The 24890-nt window shown below is 44.7% G+C and overlaps 1 protein-coding gene across 5 annotated transcripts in view; it reads left to right on the top strand.

The window, feature by feature from the left end:
* Positions 1 to 24890, top strand: part of SPTB (spectrin beta, erythrocytic) — a 123057-nt gene that overhangs the window by 30428 nt on the left and 67739 nt on the right. For 4 of the 5 annotated variants that reach the window (XM_034642333.1, XM_034642332.1, XM_034642331.1 and 1 more), the window contains one exon: positions 24596 to 24794. In XM_034642333.1, the coding sequence (XP_034498224.1) occupies positions 24647 to 24794 (148 nt within the window). In that variant the 5' untranslated portion in view covers positions 24596 to 24646. Of the gene's footprint in view, positions 1 to 24595; positions 24795 to 24890 lie in introns of those variants that run through there. The other variant, XM_034642336.1, reaches the window with a different exon arrangement.

Here is a 24890-nt window from a genome sequence, read left to right as displayed (position 1 = left end):
AAGATAGAGGATACTTCCTTTCCCCCACGATGTTTCCATGAGCCCTGGAGGTGCTTAGTAAATATTAATTGAATTAATCAGCTGTTACAACACAGGTGCGCACATTTATCTGCCTTGTGTTTTCATCCAGCTACAAATATAACCCGTGCATTCAGCTGCCCTTGCAGAATCATAGGCTCGACACCTCCCCCACCCCTGTACCTGCATAGGCTTTCTGCAGCTGTGCGTCATCTAGACCCCTTTAGCCAAACATGCTCTGCAGAGCACGAGGCCTGCTAACATACACATGGCCTTTGTGGTACGTGCACCCAAGCTTTGAGGGTCCTTACAACTCCCTCTTTGTCTCCCACCCTCAGTGTTTTCTGATGTTTCCAAAGGCTTAAGGAGAATGAGGTCCATTCCCCACTCCACTTCTGAGGCAGGGTTTTTAATTACCTTGTAGGCTTTGTTCTGTTGAGATCAGGCTTCTCTGTGTAGGGAGGAGGGAATTCCAGTCATCCTGATGCATTATAATCAAGTTACTGACCACAAGTCCGGAGTAACAGTTCTCTGCTTTCATTCTGATCACAGCAGGTGATACAGGAATGTAGCATCTCGTATTTCGCTAGGTGCTTTAGGCTGTTAGGGTTGCAACATTGCTTTACTGTAATGGTTTTCAATATTTTAAGAACCACAAAGCCATTAAAAACTTTGTCTCACCTCCATGGTCTACCTATTTTATGCATAAAATGCAGAGTGTTTTGTGTTGTTTTTTTTTTTTTAGAAATCAATATTGGCCCAAAATACCTAACCACAAAATATATTCGACAAACAACGTGCACACAATAAAAACCAAAATGAGGTGAACCTGGCTGGCTCAGTTGGTGGGACGTGCAACTCTTGATCTTGGGGCCGTAAGTTCAAGCCCCATGCTGGGTGTAGAAATTACTTAAAAAAAAAAATCTTAAAAGTACATACATACCCAAATGATAAACTTTAAAAAGAGTAAAAAATAATTTGACTCAAAAATGAAGACAGTAGATGAACCTATCATCCAGGTGATCCTTTCACAATGTTAGATACATGGATGGGAAGCTCTGATCTCTAAAAGAATAATAAATTCATTTTGTCAAAGGTTCCCGCTGCCTCCTAAGGCTAGTGCCACAATCTTTTCATCTCCAGAATCCTACAGTTTGGTAAAACTTTAAGAGCACAGCACAGTGCTCAGAAAATATTTGTGAAATGAATGGATGCGAATTATTCACAGAGCAGCAACTTTTGTTCTCTTCAATTCAATTGACAGAGAGGAGGGGAGTGGCAGCTATTTTAGTTGAAGGGCTCAGACTGACAGCTTGGAAGTAGGTGGGCAGTTCCCAAAGACCCATGACACTTGGCCCTGAAGTCCATGCCTGTGCTGTGTTCATGAGTTTCACGTGTGTGTCTGTAATACAGACTCCAAGAAGACTGCGCCGAGTTACCGACATTTGGCGGGCTAAACATCTGCTTCTGTTCAAAGGCAAACACTTATTAAGTGGCTATTTTCTGATAAGGATGTCTACATGCAGTGGGTGTAGCAAACTGTGTAGGGCCCCACAAGAGATAAGGAAGGGGAGGGGGCCAGTTCTGCCATGCCCAGATAATGGGTGGGGGCTCATGGGTTTCTTTCACACAGGCGGTCCTGGGCTGGCTTGCTTACAGATTACTTTGGGTCTTTCATTTTCCCATGTGTTGCTTGTTTTCCATGTATGTCTAGCCATCTGTCTCTCTCTTTAACAAGGTGGTATTGTTTATTATACATAGTGAAAACGACAGTTCAAAGACCCGGGACTTGCAGATCTCATTTCTGGGTGGGGTAGTGGCCCAAAATACTCAGGCCTGTTAGGAACAGCAGCTCCTCTCCCTTCTAGAGTAACATCCTGTGGTCGCAAAGGGAACCAACAGGAGCCAGATGGCTTTCTAAACAGCGATGTCTTAGATTAGGGGGGATCTCGGGAACACAGTTTGCATGTATTTTGGAAATGGTTGGCTATTTTTGGAAGAAATAGGATGGGGAAATGGGAGAAGAGTGAATCTGACTCTTATATAAACAGGCGGTGCTTCTGGGGAACCCTAGCTTCTTCATGTTTCTTTTGAACTGACCCTCTGCTAAATGTCAGTGTGAATTAGTGGACTGTTAACAAAGTTGAAATGTGTCATTAGCAGCAATTCATCCAAGAGTTATGCTGTCGGACTCGGGCAGGAGTGTGGAGGTCCCACTTCACCCCTTGCTTCTCATGGTTCTGTGGCCTGGGGCAAGTTGCTCAACCTCGGTAAGCTTCAGTTTCTTGAGCAGTAAAATGAAGAAAGTGAAACTCACAGGATTCTACTGAAAATGAAATGAGCTATGTGTACCATGTAGCAGAGAGCCTGCCACATACAGTCCTCACAAGTACGATTATTATGATTGTTGTTGCTGCTGTTTTCTGTGGTGACATTCTACAAATGTCGTTGAAGATACAACAATGCCTGTTGTGTGTTGGGACCCGATCCCTTCACATGTGAGTAGCCAGTGGTTTGGCTTCCTGGAATGCAGGGAGAGTGTGTGGACGGGAATAGCTATGGACAGTTCACACCTAAAGGCATTCGTTCTCTGGTGATCAAGGGACTCTGCAGAAATCAAGGAAGGCTGGGTTTTCCAGGCCTTGATGTTTACAGTGGGGTCTTTCTGAGCCACATGTGCCGAGCACAGCCGTCAGCTATTCCCGTGAGGCTTCTCCGCTCAGTTTGGAGGCACTGTTTGGAGGATAGGTGCACTCTGCTATTGTTGGATCTCCGTGGCAGCCTGTTTCGTTGGGATCTTCTAAAGGACGAGCAGACATCACTTTTCTAATTCAAAATAATCCAATAAAACGTATTAGGTTGGCTGAAAAGAAATACACCTAATTACTAGTGGTTCCGCCTAGGCGAAACAGCTCTGTTCTGGGATGGGAGGCTAGCAGTGGTGATGGAGTGGTTTGGTCAAGGCACCTGAGCATATGTATGTTAAGAAAAGAAGGTTGCTACTCTGTGAGCCTGCCACTGACTGTGGAGGGGAAGCTGCCAGGACGAGCCAGGCAGCATTCCCCTCAATGCACCCCCACTCTTCTCTCAGAGCCCAGCTCAGGTTGGCTTGACAACTGAGCACCTTCATCCGGAGAAGGCAGCCACTGGAACAAGCCTGAAGCCTATAATAACTCTGAGCAGAAAGTCACTCCCACCCCTTTCTTCTAGAATGAGGAGCTAGAGATTGTGATGAGGCTGTGACCAAGTAGAAATGAGAAAGTAAAGAAGTTACTGCTTTGTTTGTTGTGAAGAATTCTGGCAAACATTCAGACACTGATGTGTTGTATCCCCTCAATGGAGTAAAAACATTGCCCCCTCTTTTGGAGGAAAGAAGGGGAGGGGGTGTCACTTGACAAATCTTGAGCTGCAACAGCGCAACCACTCTGCATCTTTCCCCCGAGTATCTCTTCTACACATGTGTCTGGGAGTTCGTGGGAGACGGTTGCTTTCTTTTTTTTTTTTTTAAAGATTTTATTTATTTATTCGACAGAGATAGAGACAGCCAGAGAGAGAGGGAACACAAGCAGGGGGAGTGGGAGAGGAAGAAGCAGGCTCACAGCAGAGGAGCCTGATGTGGGGCTCGATCCCATAACGCCGGGATCACGCCCTGAGCCGAAAGCAGACGCTTAACCGCTGTGCCACCCAGGCACCCCGAGACGGTTGCTTTCTTAGGCCAGCTCCTGGCACCATGAAAGCCCTGAGAAGTACGAAAACATAGCCTGCTTGTTTTACTCAGAAATCTGTCATCCAGCATTTAGAGGACCTACACAGATACCCCAAAAGGGTAAGATGGCCAGTACCCATGTAGATACCATGTAAACACTGGGTAACATTTCTGATAATTAAAAAAAATCCCTCAATTTTGGTGCACCTGGGGGGCTCAGTCCATTGATTTCAGCTCAGCTCATGATCTCAGGGTCATGAGATCGAGCCCCATGTGGGGCTCGGCACTGGGCATGGAGTCTGCTGGAAGTTCTCTCTCTGTGTCTCTCTCCCTCTACCCCGTCCCCCTCCCCTACAAGCATACAAGTTCTCTTTCTCTCTCTCTCTCAATTAAAAAAAAAAAATCCCTCAATTTCTACACATCCCCAGTTTTTAAGTGCCACAAGCAGAGGGGGGAACTAATTGCTGTTTTATTACCGGAGCACAAAGAGGGGCTACCAATTCACTCTTCTGAGCTGTGGAAGCAGCCAGAGACCGGGTGCAGTACTGTTGGCATACACGTGTTCAGGGCTGCACTCTGTGCCAGGCGCTCTGTTAAGGACCCTATGTATGTTATTTCACTCGATCCAAACAGCAGTGCTGTAAAGTGATGACTATTATTAACTCCACTTTATACATAAAGGGAGGCTTAGAGTTGAAATAAATGGCCTAAAGCCACACAGCCAGGGAGCAGCTAAGTCTAGAGTCCTTCCTGGCATGTCAGTCCACATGCCCCTAACCCTTAGCCCATACTGCCTGGTTCACTTCCCCAGATAAAAGTCACCTTAGTCTACTCTTTCTGGCACTGAATCCCTTGGGGGTCACCCTCTGGTTCTTTCTGGAAGCTGGCTCAAGTCCTTGCTGAATGGAGGAGTATTGCCACCATGTACTAGGGAACATTGAGGCATGGCAAGCTTTTCGGCATCGCTTACAGACAATTTTAGCAATGACCACTCACTTCTCTGCACCTTTCAGATGACCTACCCTGGCTTATGTGTCCACTGGCCTGACCGCACACACATGCCTCCCTAGGAACTGCCGGCACTTGGCAGCTCCTGCTGCCCCTGGCCCTAGCCAAGCTATTTGGAGTCAGGCCTCTTTAAGAGAGGAATGTGGTAGCAGTTACTTTGCAAGCAGCTCAGCCTGATTACAGGGTGAGGCGCTGATGTGCTGTCATTGGAAGCTTCTGGGTAGCCCATTTACAGTGCTCAGAACTGGGGTACCCTTGCCCAGGTGCTTTCAGATGATAACATTTGCCGCGCTCTTTAATAGATATGAGAGAGTGTTATCAAACTGGGGCACTTTGGAAACCCTTCTGCAAGAAACTCTTTTCAGTTGTACACATTGGAATTTCCCTTCTGTAAATAGATAGATGTGTGTGGTGTTAAGGAAGGACCCTAAAAATAGAGTGGGACTTACAAGGGGAGCTGGGGAATTAGATGTGAATGGTTTCCTTCTGACTCTGCCACTCTGTCCTGGGAAAGTTATTCTACCTTGCTTCCCTGTCTTCTCTCTGTCTCTGATGATTTGGGGGGAAAGGTGCTTGGAGATCCCTGGAGGAAATGTGGGTCTGATGCAGGCTAGAAACTGGGCATATTCCTGTTCTGAAATCTCAAGGTTGAATTAACTGTGACCCTGCGGGGCCTCTTTGGCCTCCCAACATAGATCATCTTTCTTTCCTGTTGCCTTTCTTGATGTTCTTGTTGCCTGGTGTTGAGCTGGTTGTGGAAGAATCTGTCTCAGATGATTTAAACACTGTTTATAAGCACCCTCCTCCTTTGATGTCCACATTCCTTCCTGCAGAGGGCTCAGGTCGGGCAGGGTCTCTGAGCCAGACTGCCTGGGTTTGAATCCTGGCTCCATCCCTTACTGACTGAGGCGCGGTGGTGATCGCTGATCCCTCTAAAGCCTAGGTCTCCTCACCTATAAAATGGGGAGGAGAGTGGCTGCCTCACAGCTTTCCTCTGTGGATTCGGTGTGATGGTGTTTCTAAGTCCAGTGCCTGGTGCCAGGTATGCTGTCAATGAATATTTGATGACAACAGCTTTACAGCTGGAGAAATTCACTCCCTCTTAGCCAGGTGAGAAAACTAGAGCGCAGAAAGGAGAAAGCAGTCTCTCCAGTTGTGCCAAGGAGGAATGTTTAAATTACCTGTGAGCAACTTTAGGACAAGGAACATCTCATTGTGAGCACTTACGTAGTATCCATTCAGGAAATTTTTGGTTAGCTAACTTGATGTGCATAGTGGCACTGTCTCATTATTTTTTGTTTGCAGTGGACCAAAAAAAAAAAAAATGGAGATGGCAGCAAAATGTCAAGGCCATATACAACTCCCTGGTAATACGTTTCTTCCCTAGAGAAAGATGATCTCTAGCCCAGTGGTTAGCACATAGATAGAGCAAGGAGCTAAGTAGGTGTGTACAGATGAACTCCCAGATGTGTGAAGGAATGATGAAGAAAGGGCTCTGTGGGTCATGGCTAAGCCAGGTGAAGTGTGTGAACGGGTATTCTCCTTCAAGTCCCATGGAGGCTTCTTGGAATAGCCTTTGTTCTTTTGAGGAGCTGATCCCCTCCAAGAGTGAGCACAGCTTTCTTAATTTGCCCTACAAGGTCTGGAGTCACATCTTAAACAATTTCTGGGTTATGTATATGGCCATGTATATGAGGCAGTCATATTATCTTTGTAACGTTCAAGGCTCTTCCTTTTTTAGTGTGAATAAAGGATATTTTGAGACCTTTAAACCATGAATTTAAACAAATGCATAGAAAATCTCCCTTCTGTTGGCTCTCATTCTGTATGCAGTAGACCTGAATAAGCATGTTAGCCTTGTAGGGTATTCTCAATGTCCAGAAAGTCTAGAAGTGCCCCATGCTCTTGGAGAGATCCTAAGGTGGAAATAGACCATTAGCAGTCTCTCTCTCTCTTTCTGTCTCTCTTATGAGAAGGCCGAGCTTTTCTTCTGGATGGGTATACCATGGAGCAGAGCATGAACCAAACTCTCAGAAAACCTAAGTTCAAGCCTTGACTTTGCCACCCAGGTGTGAGCAAGGAACTTGATCTCTAAGTCTTAGTTTGTTTAACTGAGACTGAGATGAATAGTGCCTCCCCCACCTGTCTCACACGGTTGTCAGGAGGGTCAAAGAGAAATTATATGAGAAAACTTTCAGATAAACGTTGTTTACCCCAACAATAAAATCATCACTCCCTGTGATCAGCACCTAACTAAATGCCATCTCTTCCATGAAAACGTCTGTTTCTCCAGCATTCAGTATTCTGTTCTGCCTCTGAAGTCCCATGGTATTTTATTTATGCCTCCCTTTTGACACTTACCTAATTCTGTCTTGTTATATCATTACTTATATCCATATCTTGGGCAACCTGAGGGCAGAATCCATGCCTGCACCATATTTATATCCTCCATTCTAGTGCCTTGCTTGAGAAAAACCTCTCATTTCAAAATAAATTGTAATAATTATCCTACATCATTATTATCAAAGCAGTTCATAACAGTGGACCTGTACATAGTAGGTACCTACTCAACAAATATGTTTTTAGTATTTTTATTTGTTTATAATTTTAGTTTTAATATTTTGTTTTTAGGTTTATTGAGGTATAGTTTACATACAGTAAAATTCACTCTTTTCAGTGTACATTTCTGTAAGTTTTAACAAACGCATGCAGTAGATAACCACCACCAAAATCACCCCTGAGAATTCCCTGATGCCCCTTTGTTGTCAGCCCTTTCCCCAGCCCTAACCCCTGGCAGCCACTGATTGGTTTTCTGTCCTTATAGTTTTGCCTTTTCTAGAATATCTCTTAAATTGAATCATGCAGTATGTAACCTTTTGAGTCCAGCTTCTTCCATTTAGCATAATGCATTTGTGATTCATTCATGTTCTATGTATATGAATTCTTTCTTTTTTATCACTGAATATATTCCATCATCTACCATAGTTGGTTTATTTGTTTACCAGTTAATGAACTTTTAGATTGTTTCTAGTTTTTGGACATTATGAGTAAAGAAGCTTTTGTGTGAACCTGTGAGTAGAATCACTGGGTCATATGGTAAATGTGTGTTTAATTTTATAAGTAGCTGCCAAACTCCTTTTCAAAGTGTCTGTACTATTTTGTAGTCCCACCAGCAACGTTTGAGAGATTAGTTGCTCTGCATACCAACCAGCACTTGTTATCGTCAGTTTTTATTTAAACAAACAAACAAAAGCCATTCTACTGGTGCAGCCACTGTGGAAGACAGTATGAAGTTTCCTTCAAAAAATTCAAACAAGTGGGGCTCCTGGGTGGCTCAGTCAGTTAAGCCTTGGATTCTTGATTTCGGCTTAGGTCTTAATCTCAGGGTCATGTGAGTTCAAGGCCCACATTGAAAAAAAATTAAAACAAGAAATACCATGTGACCCAGTAATTCCACTAGGGGTATTTACTCAAAGAAAATGGAAACAAATTCGAAAGGACATATGCACCCCTAAGTGTGTTACAGCATTATTTACAATACCCAAGATATGGAAGCAACCCAAGTGCCCACTGATATATGAATGGGTAAAGATGTGGTGCGTTTATACAATGGAATATCATTCAGCCATAAAGAATGAGATCTTGCCATTAGCAGCAACATGGATGGACCTAGAGGATATTGTGCTAAGTGAAATAAATGAGACAGAGAAAGACAAATACCATATGATTTCACTTAAATGTGGACTCTAAAAAACAAAACAAATAAAGCAAAAACAGACCCATAAATAAGGAGAACAAACTGATGGTTGCCAGAGGGAAGGAGGCTAGGAAGATTAGCAAAATGGGTGTAGGGGAGTGTGAGGTACAGGCTTCCAGTCATGGAATGAATAAGTCATGGAGATAAAAGGTACAGCATAGGGAATATAGTCAATGGTATTTTAATAGCAGTGAAAAAATTCTAATAGGTGTATAGTAGTTCCTTTTGTGGTTTTAATTTATATTTCCCTAATGACAAATGAAATTGAGCATCTTTTCATGTGCTTTTTTGCTTTCCATAATTTTTTAGGAAGCATCTGTACAAATCTTTTGCTCATTTTTAATTGAAGTCTTGTTTTTTTTTTAAAGATTTTATGTATTTATTTGACAGAGATAGAGACAGCCAGCGAGAGAGGGAACACAAGCAGGGGGAGTGGGAGAGGAAGAAGCAGGCTCATAGAGGAGGAGCCTGATGTGGGGCTCGATCCCATAACGCCAGGATCACGCCCTGAGCCGAAGGCAGACGCTTAACCGCTGTGCCACCCAGGCGCCCCTGAAGTCTTGTTTTTTAATTGAGTTCTTTTTATATTCTAGATATAAGTCCTTTTCAGATACTTGCTTTGCAAATAATTTCTCCCAGTCTGAAACTTATATTTTTATTCTCTTAACACTGTCTTTTGCAGAACAGACATTTTTACTTGTGGTGGCCAAATTTATCAGTATTTTTCTTTTATGATACCTGATGTTTTTTATGGATTATACTTTGGGCATTTAAAATATTAACCCAACATTACAAAGATTTTCTTCTGTTTTTTTTTTTTCTGGAAATTTCAGGTTTTACATATAGGTCTATAATCCACTTTGAGTTAATTTCTGTTTGTAGTATGAGGTATGGGCCAAGGTTCATTCTCTTTTTCATATGATGTCCAGTTGGTTAACACCATTTGTTAAAAAGACTATCCTCCTCTATTAAATGGTTTTTGCACCTTTGTTGAAAATCATTTGCCCATATATATGTCAGTCTATTTCTAGACTTTATTCCATTGAACTATATGTCTATCCTTTTGCCATACGAAGCTATCTTTATGGCTATAGCTTTGTGGTAAATCTTAAAGTTAGGTAATGTGAGTCCTCAAGTTTTGTTATTTTTTTCAAAATGACTTTGCTGTTCTATTTTCTTTACCTTGCCATAGAAATTTTAGAATCAGCTTGTTGATTTCTATTTTAAAAAAATTCTATGGGGATTTTGACTGGTATTGCATTGATTTCTAGATCCATTTGAGGAAAACTGACATCTTAGTAATTTTGAGTCTTTCAATCCATGGGCATGGTATATCTCTCCATTTATTTAGATCTTTAATTCCTTTCATTAGTGTTTTGTATTTTCAGCCTAAGATTTTGCACATATTTTGTTCTATTTGTACCTAAATATTTCATAGCTTTGTAAAGAGCTTTGTTCAATAAAAAATTTGTGGATTAATGAATAAACAATCTCTACTTACTTATGAATGCTTGCCTTGATGCTGTAGTCAAATACAAGATGCTAGAATCGGGTTGGAAATTCATCAGAGCCCTTGGTTATGGCCAGGACAGCAGTGAGACTAAGAGATCTGAGTATAACGTTAGAAGGCAGGAAATATGGGCTTCATTCTGACCCTCTCTCCACATTCTTTAACCTTGGACAGCTCCTTCTCTCTGCCCAGGATCTGCCTCCTAGCAAAAGTTTTCCGTTGAATTAAGTCTGTACTTTTCAGGAACTCTATAGGCAGAGCTGGCTGTCCCAAAGATACAATACACAACTGATTGTCTTGCATGGTTTGGATATGCTGCTCATTTTACCCACTGGCCTGGTTTGGTTCCTAAACTGTCTCTTTCATACCCCTCCTTTGGGTAAGATATTATATTTCTGTAAGGCCCTCACTAAGATGTGTTCCCTGGGAGGGATAGTCTGGCACCTTGGGAGGCTAGATATATCTGTCTCACCCAATTAACCTGTACCAAATGAGTACCTACCAAGTGCAAGGATCTCCAAGGTGAAAATGGGATCCTTCCCTTCAAGGAGTTTACAATGATAGGGAATTAAGCTGTCAAAGTCAATTTTGTTTTGAAGTAGAGATAGAAGTAGGTCTGAATAAAAAGTTCCGCTTGGATCATTCAACTCATTGGAGGCACCTGGGATCAAGGGAGGTTGGGAGAGCATGGATGCTTAAGACAGGGGTGGCAAGGGAAAGAGAGTTCTAAAAGGGGCAATAGGGTAACGACAATAGACTGCACCTACTGTACACTTTCCTTTTTGCTATGAGAGCATGCATATTGAGCAGACCCACAAATCTGATACAAGGAAACACCGTATATTATTTGTAAATAATAATACTTTGGGGCTGTATCGTAATATGGACTGTTTACATCATTTTCATATAAATTCATTTAATCTGTACAACAGCTTTGTGTGGTAAGTGGTGGGTATACTAATTAGCGTACCCTAACTACTCAAAGAACTATAAAATAAAATTTTCTTTCTTTCTCACATCATCTGTGAGTAAATGGGTGTAAACCGAGGCAGAAGCTTTACTTCCCCATAGTTATCCAGGGAGTCAGACTCCTTCCATCTTGGCCCAGTAGTCTAAGTTCTAGGAGTTTAGGGAAGGATAAGACAATTACGGGAAGATTTGTATGGCTAAGGCATTGAAGTGGTGCATGTCACATCTGCTCATTTAATCACACACACCCAACCACAAAGGTGACAGGAAGATGCCTCCAAGCTATGCAGAGAGAGAACAGAAATCCAACATTGGTAGACCCAAGCAGCCTCCACCACAGAAGCACGGGGTATTTCCCTGGAGAAATAGGGACAGAGTAGTTAAGGGACTAATAGAAGAATACATTACTGCAGGAGTTAGGATTTCAACTGTTTTGATAGAACAGGAGCAACAACAATAATAATAACAATAATTACAATAATAGTATTTAACAGTTGTGAGTGTGGGTATGTATTCAATGGGCCAATATGCACAAGGGTCTTAATAAATTCCAGGTTCCCTTCCTAGCCCTGGGCTTTCCTACACAGTCCTATCAAGAGCCAAGCATTTTTCCTGAGGACTATGGGCAGCAGAGTGACTACATGATCTAGCCGCTGGTGCTTCCCTATCAGCAGAACCTGGGGAAGGGGCTTCATAGACTCTCATGGCTGAGAGGTGCTCTGTCTGCTGGCCCGGGAGATTAGGCACAATGGGACCTGGCTCTGCCAGGCCTGATGTGGCCGCACTTGTTTCTGCTGTAAGACTAGAGCTGCCCCTTGCAGGCAGCTTCTCGTATGTCTCCAGAGGGCGTTCCCATTCTATCAGGCTTGTGTCCTGGCCAAGGAGGGGAAAATCCTCTGGCCAATATCCATTCCCTGAGGAGTCTTTGTGGACCTGAGCAACCTTTAAAAGGTTAATTTTTATTTAATTATTTTAAAAGCTCCACCATGAATGAATTATTAAACTGGCACCCATAACTTATATATTATTTATAGGTTCAACTTTTAAAATAGTTCTTTTCATCTGCATGGCAGAGATGTATGGATAGAAACCACTCTGTGACTGACATTTCTGTGACACAAGAAAGAATAGTAAAAGACTTCTCAGCTAAGTAGGGTAGGGCTCCCTGTCTGGAGGAGTTCTGGGTGAGAAGCTGCTATTTTCATCAGTGTTTTGGGTGAGGAAATTGAGGCGTGGTTGAGTCAGAGCTACTCTGAAGGGTGTCAAGATTTGTAGCAGCTTGGGCCCTGTTGCCACTGTCCATCCCTCACGTCACCACAGTCCAGAAAGGAGGCGGCAGAAATGTGTGGGTGAGGCTGCAGGGGCCACAGTGACAGACATCAGGACCTTTGATGCCCAGCTTGAATCCATGGCACTGCTGCCTCATATAGTGTTTCCAGCCCCCTCACCACCTTCATCTCCAAATTAGGCTCCAAATGGTGTGTCCTCAGCAGGAGTCACTCTTATGCTTTTTAGGAGCTGTGTTCTGTGTTTCTCAGTTCTCATCTATTTGTTCAATAGTTTGTAGCCTCATTTCACACACCTGACAGTATGCTAGGCTATTGAGACAAAAAGAATGAATAAGGATGTCTCTGGTCTCCAGTAGAGTAGAGTCTATTGGGAAAGAAGAGAAATAGATTATTATCCTACAATGTAGTTAAGCACTTTGATGAACATGAGCGCTGAGTGTGATGGAAACCTAGAAGAATCACCCTAGCCTCCCACAGCTGCAGGGGATGGTGGTAGAGATGGGGAAGTTTCTTCTTTTGTTGTTGTTTGTTTGTTTGTTTGTTTGTTTTATTAAGTGGGCTCCACACCCAATGCAGGGCTCAAATTCATGAGTCTGAGATCAAGACCTGAGCTGAGATCAAGAGTTGGATGCTCAACTGACTGAACCATCCAGGCACCCCTTTAGGAAAGTTTCTTGAAGGAAGTGATGGCTAAGATAAGTTCTGAAGGACAAGGAATTATTTCAAGGGGCACTTGGGTGGCACAGTTGGTTAAGTGTCTGACTCTCGGTTTCAGTTCAAGTCATGATCTCAGGGTCCTGGGGTCAAGCCCCAGTGTCAGGCTCCACACTCAGTGCAGAGTCTACTTGAAATTCTTTCTTTCTCTCTCTCTCCCCCTGCCCTTCCTGCTCATGCTCTTTCTCTCTCAAATAAATAAAATCTAAAAAAAAAAAATGAAAGAAAGAAAAGAAACTCCAAAAAAGAGGGAGGGTTTTCTGTGCTTAGCATGTGCAAAGAGCATGACCAGAGAGAGCCACATTCTGATTAGAGTTCATTATGGTGGGGATGTGAGACTGGGGAAGTTGAGAGGAAGATTTGGATGGATGGTGTTCAGTTAAGTGATAAATCATGAAGGGCTTTGACTACAATTTATTATGGGTTTTAAACTTTCTTCTGAGATAGAGAAGAGCCATTAAAGTATGGAAGTGACATCATCATATTTGTATTCTAAGATGGTTTTTCTGACTACAATATAGAGGATGGGTTGAAATTGTAGGCAAAATGGCAAATATAGATCCAAAGAAATCAGCAGGAAACCATTAGACTTGAGATAATGGTTACCAGAAGTGAGGAGAAGTAGAAACAGAGAATAGAAACTTGAGAGACATTGAGGAGACTGTATTGGTGAGATACTGGGAAAGCAAGAGAGGCATAGAGCATGACCCCAGCTTTTGGTTTGGTTCATTGGGATATTGGTGGACAAGGAGCATGACAGGAGAAACTGGGACAGGGATGGTCATAGAGTCAGTTAAGGATCATGTTGAGTGTGAGAAGACTGTGGTTCTTCCAGGTGGGTGTTCAGAAGGCAGTTGGATGTGATGGATGGGAGTTGAGGTGATAGATTAGAAGCCACTAACTTGAGATGGTAATTCAGTTCATGAGTGTGAAGGGAGGATAGCCTAGAAGAGTGTGTAGACAGAGGAAGAAGGGGAAGGAGGCCCAAGGTAGAACTCTGGGGAACATCACCATTCAAGGGACAGGTAGAAAAATTGCCCACAGAGCAGGCCATGGAGGAAGGACCAGAAAGTTAAAAGAGAACAAGGAGCATGTCCTGGAAGACAAAGGATGCGATTTCAGGAAATTTTTGAATGGCCGACAGAGCTTAATGCTGCTGAGAAGTCAAGATAAGACCTGAAAAGCACCTATGATTTTAATCAACAAGGAAGGGAGGTTTCAGTGACCTTTGGAGAGAATAGTTTCATGAAGTGATTGGGGAAACCAGATTTCAATAAATTGAAGAGTGAGTTTGGTATGGGATGAGGAAGCTCTCTTGAATGTAAATATACTGTATCTATTTTTACCCTAGGAGCAGAGGTCATCATACATCTCAGTTTATCATCTCATTTTCGAGGCAAGGCCCCTTTTCTGGTTGGTTGGTGGCTGATTGATTTGAGTTTCTTTTCTTTCATTTATTTTTTTACAAGTCTTTTTTTTTTTTTTTAAGTATAGTTGACCCACAATGTTGTATTAGCTTTGGATGCACAACTCAGTGATTTGACAAGTTTATACATTATGCTATGTTCACCACAAGTATAGCCACCATCTCTTTCATTTCATCGCTGTCACAATATCACTGACTGAATTCCCCATGCTCTGCTCTTCATTCCGTGACCTACTCATTCCATAATTGGAGGCCTACCTCCCCCCCCACTTCAACCATCCTGCCCAAGCCCCCACCTCTCTCCCCTCTGGCTACCATCAGTTTGTTCTCTGTCTTTATAGTTCTGAGTCTGCTTTTTGTTTGTTTATTTTTTTAGATTCCATTTATGAATTGAATCATATGGTATTTGTCTTTCTTAGTCTGACTTATTTCACTTAGCATAATACCCTCTAGGTCCACCCATGTTCTTGCAAATGGCACAATCTCTTCCTTTTTATGGCTGTGTAATATTCCTCTGTGTGTGTGTGTATGTGTGTCATTTCCTTACCCATTTGCCCATTGATAGACATTTAGGTTGCTTCCATGTCTTGGCTATAGTAAATAATGTTGCAGTAAACATAGGGATGCATATATCTTTTCGAGTTATTGTTTTTGTTTTCCCTGGGTAAATACCCAATAGTGGAATTGCTGGATCATATGATATTTCTAGTTTTAATTTTTTGAAGAAACTCCATACTGTTTTCTACAGTGGCTGTACCAATGTATATTCCTACCAACAGTGCACAAGATTCCTTTTTCTCCACATACTCCCTAAAACCTGTTTCTTGTCTTCTTGATTTCAGCATTCTAACAGGTGTGAGGTGGTATCTCATGATGGCTTTGATTTGCACTTCCCTAATGATGAGTGACGTTGAGCATCTTTTCATGTGGCTGTTGGCCATCTGTTTGTCTTCTTTGGAAAAATGTCTACTTGGGTCCTCTGGCCATTTTTAACCAGATTGTTTGGTTTTTGGGTATTGGTTTTCTTTTTTTTTTTCCCCTCCATTTTCCTTCTCCATTCCCCTCATTACAACCTAGAGGTGGCCATTTTCAGAGTTTAAGAGTTGTTACATTGTTTAAGAGTTTTAAGTTGTTAAAGTTGTTACGTTGTTTAAGAGTTTTTTCTCATTTATAGTGTGCACTTATATTGTTTTATATGCATGTATTTTAAAATTATGTCAGTGGTGTGTATTAGATCTCCTTCTGTTTCTTATTTATTTTATCCAGCGCTGTGTTTTTAAGGTCTTCCAGTGCTGCCACGTGTCCTCCATGTGTACATTCACCACATTTTACTGTTCATCCCCCAGCGACTGACACACAGGTTATCTCCACCTGCCCACCCCCACCCATAATCAGTATTGCAGTGAGCATCCTTGCATATGTACCCTTTCAGACCTGCATGAGAATTTCTTTGGTCTCTAGGCCCAGGAACAGAGTTACAGATATGTAACCTGCCTGAGAACTGGTGGACCACCCTCTGGAATGGCTAGGCCAGACAACTCTCCTACCAGCAGTGCCCAAGGCTCCTGCCTGCACATCACCACCTATCCAGCTGAATGGCCATTCACATTATTCAGTTCGATAATGTTTGCCTATAGGAGCTCCTTCTTGCTTTAATCTACATTTCTTGGGTAACTAGTAACCTTGGGTATCTCTTCATAGGCTTTTATTCTTTTGTATTTTCTCTTTGTAAGTCACCTGTTCGTATCCTTGGCACATTTGTCAAGAAGTTTGGCTCTGAAGGGGGAGAGAAAATATGGTGAGGAGTTTTATTTAAGATGGGAAAGATTTGAGCATGTTAAAATGAAAATGGAAGGGAGAAAAAGCTAAAGATTCATTTCCTCCCAAGGTTGGCAGAATCGACAGAAGGCAAGACAGTGAGGATCTGGCCTCACCTGAAAATAGCCATGAGACTCAGGAGGATGTGGGGCTGACCAGAGGGAGTCTGTGCACGGATCTCCGTCAGCTTTCCCTGAGCCCATCTCCATTGTCTTCTCCACTTGGATGTAGAGGTGGTGGAGAATCCATGGGGTGGAATAGGAGGGGAGAGGTGACCTCACTCAGAATCTAGGAAAATGTTGTATGTTGTGATTCTAAATGTTTGGTAATTGTTTCAAATTTCCAGGAGGGAGGAAAGATGCCTACATTTCAGCATATGGAACGTGGCACAAATACAGTTGTAGAGGCACCTGACACAGTGGTGGGGTTTGGGGGACATGCATACCCTCTTGTTGGAGCAGAGTTAGCATAAAAGAAAGTATGAGCTCAGCACTGGACAGTGTAGGGCTTTGGTAGACTGTGTGTGATAGACTTGTTGTAGAATAGAGGCATGTTGTCATGAGAAGGGCCATGCAGGACGGATTGAAGGGGCCAAGCCTAGACAGAGATGGACCATTACACAAGTCCAGGTGGGAGGTCATAAGAGCCTGAAGTGAAGTGGAAGCTTTAGAACATAAAGGAATGATGAAAGGAAGACACTTTAAAGGGCATAATGACTGGCTTTGATGCTGAATAACTATTGAATAAGTGCCCAATACACCTAAGTGGGATAACTGAATGAGTAGATCAAGGAATATGGAGTGACAGAAGGGTTTAAAGAGGCTCCAGAGTTTGAGCTTAGTTCCCTAGGAGGAAGAGAATATTGAGTGCCTATATGTCCCAAGCACAATGCTAGGCACTGGAATATAATAATGAATAAGACTGACGTGGCTGCTGCCTGCGAGGAACACCTATAGTCTAGGCAGGGAGAAGCAAAAACAAAAACTGAAAGATCTATGAGTAATTACTATTATGATGAGTGCTAGGAAGGGGTCAGGCAGGGTGCCCAGACTGAAGCTGACAAAGGATTTACCTGAGATAGGGTACTTGGGAGGACTTCTACAAGTGGATGATATCTGAAAGGAGACCTGGGGGCGCCTGGATGGATCAGTCAGTTAAGCGTCTACCTTCAGCTCAGGTCATGATCCCAGGGTCCTGGGATCAAATCCCACGTTGGGCTCAGTGGGGAGTCTGCTTATCCCTCTCCCTCTGACTGCCACACTGCCTGTTTGTGCACGCACACTCTCTCTTTCTGTCAAATAAACAAATAAAATTAAAAAAAAAAGAGGATACCTAAAGGACCAGATATACAAAGCTACTCCAGAAAGTGTCCCAGGCCAAGGGCACAGCATGCACAAGAGCCTGAACTGGGGGAGAAATGGCAAGTTAGAAGAACTGAAAGGCTTGTAGGTTGCAGGTAGTGAGTATGGGGAGATGTCCTTGGAGAGGGAGGCAGAAGCCAAACCATGCTGGGCGTTAGGGCCATGATAAGGGGTTGACTTTTATTCTAAGTTCCAGTTATACCTAGGACATATAACTTTTTATAATAAAACTAATAAAATTTAAGTTTAGTGGTAAGTGAACATTTTTATTGTACAGATTTTCAAACATATAGTGAAAGTAGAACAGTATCATGAGCCCCACATGTGTAGATCATCCCACGTGAATAGTTATTAGGGGTTTTCTACTTCATTTGCTTCCCACTTCGTTTAGCATATTTAAGCAAATCCCAGATAACCTGTCCTGTCCCCCCCACCCAGCTACATTCTTCAGCATCTCTGAAAAAGGTTTATTTTCTTAGATAACCACAATGCTATTACCACACCTAACATAATTGACTATAATTGCTGGTTATCATCCAATATTGAGTCTATAGTTCAGATATCCCTGGTTGTCTCAAAAATGTGTTTTGATAGTCGTTTGATTCAAGATCCAAACAAGGTACACATTACATTAGTTATTATATCTCCTAGGTCTCTCTTGATCTACAGCAGCCCCAACTCTTTGCCTCCTTTTTTATTCATTTGTTTTAATGCCATTGACTTGCTGAAGAAATGGAGTTAGTTGTCTGCAGAATGTCCCAACTTGTGGATCTGTCTCTTGCTTCCTCCTATTGTCATTTAACTTGTCTTTTGGTCACTTATAATTCCTATAAAGGGAACTTAACTCTAAAGATTGATCAGATTGGGGTTCAACCTTTTTGGCAAGAATGGCATTGGTTGTGATATCCTTCATACTGCCTCATATCAGGAGACACCCAGTATCTATTGTTAGGGGATACTAAGATTCGTCAGTGAATTCAAGTGTTGGGAACTTAATTCCGTTGTGTAGTTCTCCATTAACCTATCTAATTATTTTATTTTATTTTATTGTTTGATGATATTTTTCTGAAGCAATTATTTCATTAGAAATATCTCAACAATTATTTCAAATCAATTATTTCAACTTATTCTTAACCACCTCCAACATCGAGACCTTACTACCTCCTTGACAGTTTTCATCAGAGAAGAGAGAGGTCACTGTTGGTATTCTAGAAAAGTCTTCATGGAAGAAGAGAAATTGGGCATTCAACTTTTAATTCAACTACCATAGAATATTACTTATTCGGGGGGTGGGGGAGGTGGGAGTGGCTATTCTAAAAGGAAGTGAATTGAGAAAGATAAAAGGTAGGACTGGGTTGTAAGAGTTTTCTGTAAATGTAGATATTGAGCCCAAGAATCCCAATAGAGGATAGTCTTTGAAAACAATGTATATTAAGAATATCATCTCTCCTGTGTCCTTTAATCATTCCCAGTGGACATTTGCCTCTGTGTAGGACGTGAGGTGCTGATAGATGCTATTAAGATAGAGGGCTGAGGTGGCAATCCCTCCCTATATCAATGCTGAGCTGCACCTGTTCCCCAACAAAATCCATATAAGAATTGTTGGGGTCATGACCCCACCATGCCCCTACTCCCATCCCAGCAGCTGCAGCTTAACTGGAGCCAGTTTTTAGTAGGAGATTTTTCCATGATGAGAGTGGACAAGTTGTGACATGTGGACCTGAAGTCCCTGCCTGGTGACAGAAATTGGACCAGAAGGGTCTGGGTAAGCAGGGGGCTAGAATGGCCAGGGTATTGCAAATGTGTGGGGATCCTTGATGGTGGCAACCATGGATAGGAATGTGGACACTTGAAGAACACCTAACTATACTCTGTCGCTCATGGACTGGCAGCCAGGGCTGTTCGGGATGGAAACTGCAGAATGTGGAAAAGCAAATGTGCTCTGGGGAGGGGAAACAGCTTGATCCAGGCGCTGCTGTTGATGTCCATCTGCTGGAAAGATCACCCACAGGTGACATGCTTACCTCACTGGGCCTCATGGTCACCTATGGTCCTGAAACTCCCCTGTTCTGTCCTGGGAGCCATGTGCTCAGGCTTAGCCATATTGAGACGGAGCTGTAACTTCTAGGTGGTGATATCTGGTAGACAGATGGAAGTGCCAGACTAGAGGGGGTGGGCAGGAGGTTAGGGTTTGAGATAGAGTTAGTGTACTCTGTATGGGGCATCTCATTGGTTCTCGTGCTATTTTAGTATGTATCTGTTCTTTAAGGTATCTGTAAATATGCAGTGAGATTGCTACCAGAGGGACTACGAGGATGTTCTGTTGTAGTAAATGCACTGGCAGAAAAGTTACCAGGGGGGCGCCTGGGTGGCACAGCGGTTAAGCGTCTGCCTTCGGCTCAGGGCGTGATCCCGGCGTTCTGGGATCGAGCCCCACATCAGGTTCCTCCGCTATGAGCCTGCTTCTTCCTCTCCTACTCCCCCTGCTTGTGTTCCCTCTCTCGCTGGCTGTCTCTATCTCTGTCAAATAAATAAATAAAATCTTTAAAAAAAAAAAAAAGAAAAGAAAAGAAAAGTTACCAGGGAAACTTCAGGATTTAATCTCCTGACCTGGGTTGCCATAGTACCAAAATATGTTAAAAGCACGTTTGGGGGTAGCACAAAGGGGCAGGACAAAATAGAAAGCAGAGGAAGAGTCCAACCTTACAGCTAGAGAGAAAATTAAAGGTAGGATGGGTCTAAATTCTCTGTTGAAGGAAGACTGCATCGAAGCCTTTGCAGCAGCCTGTGACCTGTGACCCTGCGAAGGAAGAGCAGCAGCATCCTGTATCCGCCCCACCCCCCACCCCCCACCCCGTTTCCCAATCCTGAAGTAGAGCTCTGGGCTCTGTTGCTTCTCATCCATGCCACCAGGGAAGAGGAGGCGGGGTGGGGAAGAAAAGAGGAGTGCATCCCTCTTCTGCTCTGTGCAGTGCTGCAGGAGGGCTGAAGCGAGTTCTCGCTGGGCTCTAGCAGCACCCTGCAGGCTGGAGAGGAGCTGCTGCTGCTGCCGTCTCTGCCACCGCTTCCTGGGTTCCCGGCTGCCCGGGGGATTAACTGGGCATAGCACATGAGGTTGAGATTCTGAGGCCTAACACCTGATCTCAGAAGCGGATGAGGTCCTGGGCACACTGTGAAGGGTGGAGGTATGGGTTTCAGCAGTAAAATTGTGAAATCCATTTACCAAGCAGGCAGCCCCATGACTGAGTGCCCTGTGTGATCAGATGAGCTTTTCTGTCCTGAGCTGCAGGCCAGTCTTCTAGGAACCCATCCTGATCAAGATATAACCTGGCATTAAGGGGTGGCAGAAGCTCAGCAGGTGAGGGTAAGCCTCTGACCGGTGCATTTGGAGACAGGCCTGACCCATTGCAACAGGCAGGTAGTTGGACAGGGAAGGTGGGCTTTCCTGGGCACAGAGACACACAGGCCAGAAAGGACCCACCTATGCTTTGACAAGAGTCTCATGGCCTGGGAGAAGGACTTCTTAGGAGCCTGAGGATGAATTAGGGAGTGAAAGGGCAAGGAACTACTTCTTTTGCCCTTTCTTCTGGGTTTGCTGGCAAGGGAGTGAGGTGCAGTTTAAGGTTGAATGTTGGCCACATACTCGCTGTTTTCCATACTTATGGAAGACCACTCTAGATGCATAGACGACTTGTATCCTTAAAAATGTGACTGGATTACCTGAGCTCCAGGTTCCCCTCAGATATCAACTTAAGTATCATTTCCATGACTGCCCATCTGATTAGGTGTCCCCACCATGAGCCCCCACCATACACTGCTCTTTTCAGCCATGTTGGTTTCTTTACTGCCAGGCCTTCAAAGGGCTATTATGACAGTAGTAAATTGACATGGCTGACACTGGGAAAGCTGAGTCAAGTTTGGTCGTAGGCATTGTTTGGGGGTTTGTTTTTGCTTTTGTTTTGTTTTCCTGAAATAACCATCTGTAGCTTTCCTGTTTTCAGATTTTCTTTTCTTCTCTCACACATGATTCTCCAAGATTCCCCCCTTGCTGACCCACTGAGCACACCACCGCCCTCCTGCCTTGGCTCCAAGGGAATGCTGTCTGGGCAGGCCGCTGGGGTGGGCACAGCTATGAGGCAGGAGAAAGAGGGCTTCCCTTTAGTTTCTGAATCTTCTTTCTTTGGTAGTTGTCTTCAGGGACCTGACGTTCCAAAAACAAAACAAAACCCCCAAAAACCCTAGACTTGTGTATTTAGACACATACATGTGCTTTATCACGTCCCCAGCCAAGCCACTGCCCGGCTGCTGCCTTCTCTGAGCCATGGCGGCAGGAGGCATGGCGTTTTTAAGCAGGCTGAATTGCTGTCTAGTGGCTGCTCTTCTGTACCCGGGGCCATCAATCTTGTCTTGAATGCTGGGCCTGCTGGTGTGCGTGCTCAGGCTCATCTTTCTGGGGCAGACTTATTTACGGAGCCATGGCAAAGGTAATCTCACCACCCCACCCCACCCCCAGCCCGTGGACTGGGCCTCTCTCTGCCGCTCTTAAAAATAGCCCAAGACAAGGAGAGCCAGGGTCCAGTTACCTCTGGCAAGCAGGATCTGATCTTACCTCACCTCCTGCGTCTGGCAGCTCGGCCCTCCTTAGGGGCTACTGGACAGGCTTGTGGCCCAGCAGGAGGTGGTCAGGCTGTCAGTCTCTCTCCTGCCCAGAGCTGGGAGCCAGTAGTACCTCCCCTTCAGGGGAGCTGTGGGGAGCATGGGGTGAAGGGAGTCCTTCCGAGCTCTTTGCCCAACCAGTTGAGTGAGAAATCTCAGCCCTGGAAGTAGTGTGTCCATTTGTGGAATTCAACAGGCTATCTAAGGGATGAGGGTGTTCCTGGGCGCAGGCCTGGCAGTATGGGGCATTGTGGGGTGATGACTGGCTTCCCCACCTTACACCTCCCCTTCGCTGAGAAGCAAACACCTTTACCAGGTTCTGGAAGCTGAGGAATGCCCTCTGTCCCCGTGCACCTGTTCTGCTGCTTTAATCTGCTTCCTTGAAACCTGCGTCGTAGAGGGGGATAAAGGGGCTACGGTTTGGCCTTTACATTAGCCGTAGCAATAATTCCCTAGACGACCTTGGAGAGGCCTCATCCAGTGTGAGCCCTTGGTTTTCTTCCTTGGCAATTAAGACGGATAATTCTGGCTCTGGCTTCTGTCTTACCTCAAAGGGATGTGGTGGGATTGATTAATCAGCCCGGGGAAAAAGAGAGTCTGAAGTGATTCTGTGTCTGAAAAATAAGGGCGATAGCACTGTGTTTACACTTAGATTGGTGAGCTTGCATTATTTCTTCAAGCATGCCTGTTTGGGGGTGTGTGTGTGTTAGATGTGTGAGTCCATGTGTGGGATGTCAGTGCATGTGTGTGTGTTGGGGTGTGTGTGTATGAATGTGGGAGTGTGATGTATGTGTGCACACATTCATGGAGGGAGTGGTTTACCTCACAGCTCACTGGTTGTCCACACTTGTCATTTTTCTGCCTCATGGCCTCCCCACCTCCACCCCCTTTTGTTCTCTTGGATCCAAAGGCTCTGGGCTCCCTGTTGGGTCTTACAGGCTTGATCTTTGAATCCCTTTAGCTCCCTGGGGAGATGCGTGAAAGGCAGGTATTGGTGAGGAAATTTAGGCAGAAGGAAAACTAGTCTTGTTCCAAAGGCCCAAGACATTCAGGACCTAGCCCCGCCCCTCTAGCTCCTGTCCCCTTTTTCTCCCTGACCTTGCCCTCACCCTCTAGTTACATTGTCAGGTTCCGAAATTTTGCCATGTTCTTTCTCACCTTCAGAACTCTGTGCCTGCTCTTTATCCCCTTTGTTTAGACTTGTCCCTTTCCATTTATCCCCTCACAGAATGCCTCTAAGCTTCCTTTAGGAACCAGCTTACACTTCCCTGCCCCTGACATACAGCTCTGGCCACGAGTCCCCCTCCATTTCTCGCTCTTTCCCAGCAGTGGCACGCATCATACCTTACTGGAGTTGCTTATTTAATTGGGTGTCTTGCTGCCAGAGTATAAACTCCATGAGGACAGGGCCCTTCCTATATTGTTCCTAACTGCCTAGCACAGTGCCTGCCCTTTGGTTGGGCTTTGGTACATATTTGAATTAATCACAAATGAATGAGCAAACATGATAAATGACAGGCGAGTGAGATCACAGATACCTCTGATGCCCATGTACATTGCATAGATGAACACACATGGCTCCACCGTCCGGGAGATCCCCTCACCACCATCCCCCCGGGCTCATCTGGGCTCCTTGGTCTGATTTGGGATTCAACAGAAGACCTTGTCCACATACCTGGTTGCATTTCAGAGAAGGCAAAACCAAGAGCTCAGTTTTCTAAATATTTGCTGCTGGGAAAGCACTGGGAGGAATCATGGGCAGCATCTGAGAGGAGTCCACTTTCCCCAGCACAGCTGCCAGGGCTGGTGGCATCCGTGGCATCTCTCATTCGTCTCTCTCCCCACGTTTGAGCGGGACTCAGCCAACTTCCACCTTCTCACCTCTCCTTCCTGTCCCTACCCCCCCACCTCCAGGTTTGGTCCTGGCCCCAGTCCAAAGGGTGGAGCTGCTCTTCTGCCCACCCCCCTAGGCCCCATGCCATGCCCCACCCTGCCCAGCCCCCTGGGTCCCAGAAGAGCCGCCCCTCTCCCAGCTCCAGAGCTCCCAAAGCTGTGGTGGCTGCAGGTTTGGAGGAAGCCAGCTTGCTGTGACTGACGACTCCACCTGCTGGCCGTCCTGACCCTTTGTGCATGCAGCTCTCCATCCTTGCCGCCACTGTCGCCGTTCCTGTGGCTGCTGCTGCTGCTGCCGCTGCAATATTTTATAACACAGAGAGCCCGGGTGGGAAGCATGGCCCGGCAGCTGGCATGCTGTGCCGCTCCTGCAAGGACCTACCCCTGTTGGATGCTCCGAATAAGTTTGCCCTGAGAAAAAGTCCAAGGGAGGGGAATTAACCCTCTGACTGTGTTGCTGTCCCCCCTAGGGACCCTTCCATGAAGACTGAGGCAGGCGAAACTGCTGAGAGCCTGCTGACATGACATCGGCCACGGAGTTTGAAAACGTGGGCAACCAGCCACCGTACAGCCGGATCAATGCCCGCTGGGCTGCCCCGGACGATGAGCTGGATAATGACAACAGCTCAGCCAGGCTCTTTGAGAGGTCCCGGATCAAGGCCTTGGCAGGTACCATTTGGGGCCATGGGGGTTAGAGGAGTTGGTCTCACAGTCCCAAGGTTCAGTCCCCTCCCTGCCCGTGGTCAGTCCTCTGTGTGCACTGGC

The sequence above is a fragment of the Ailuropoda melanoleuca genome, chromosome 14 (genome assembly GCF_002007445.2).
Source record: "Ailuropoda melanoleuca isolate Jingjing chromosome 14, ASM200744v2, whole genome shotgun sequence".
In the NCBI taxonomy this organism is placed as follows: Eukaryota; Metazoa; Chordata; class Mammalia; order Carnivora; family Ursidae; genus Ailuropoda; species Ailuropoda melanoleuca.
Note: the sequence above shows the minus strand (reverse complement) of the source record. Positions and strands in the feature narration are given on the sequence as shown.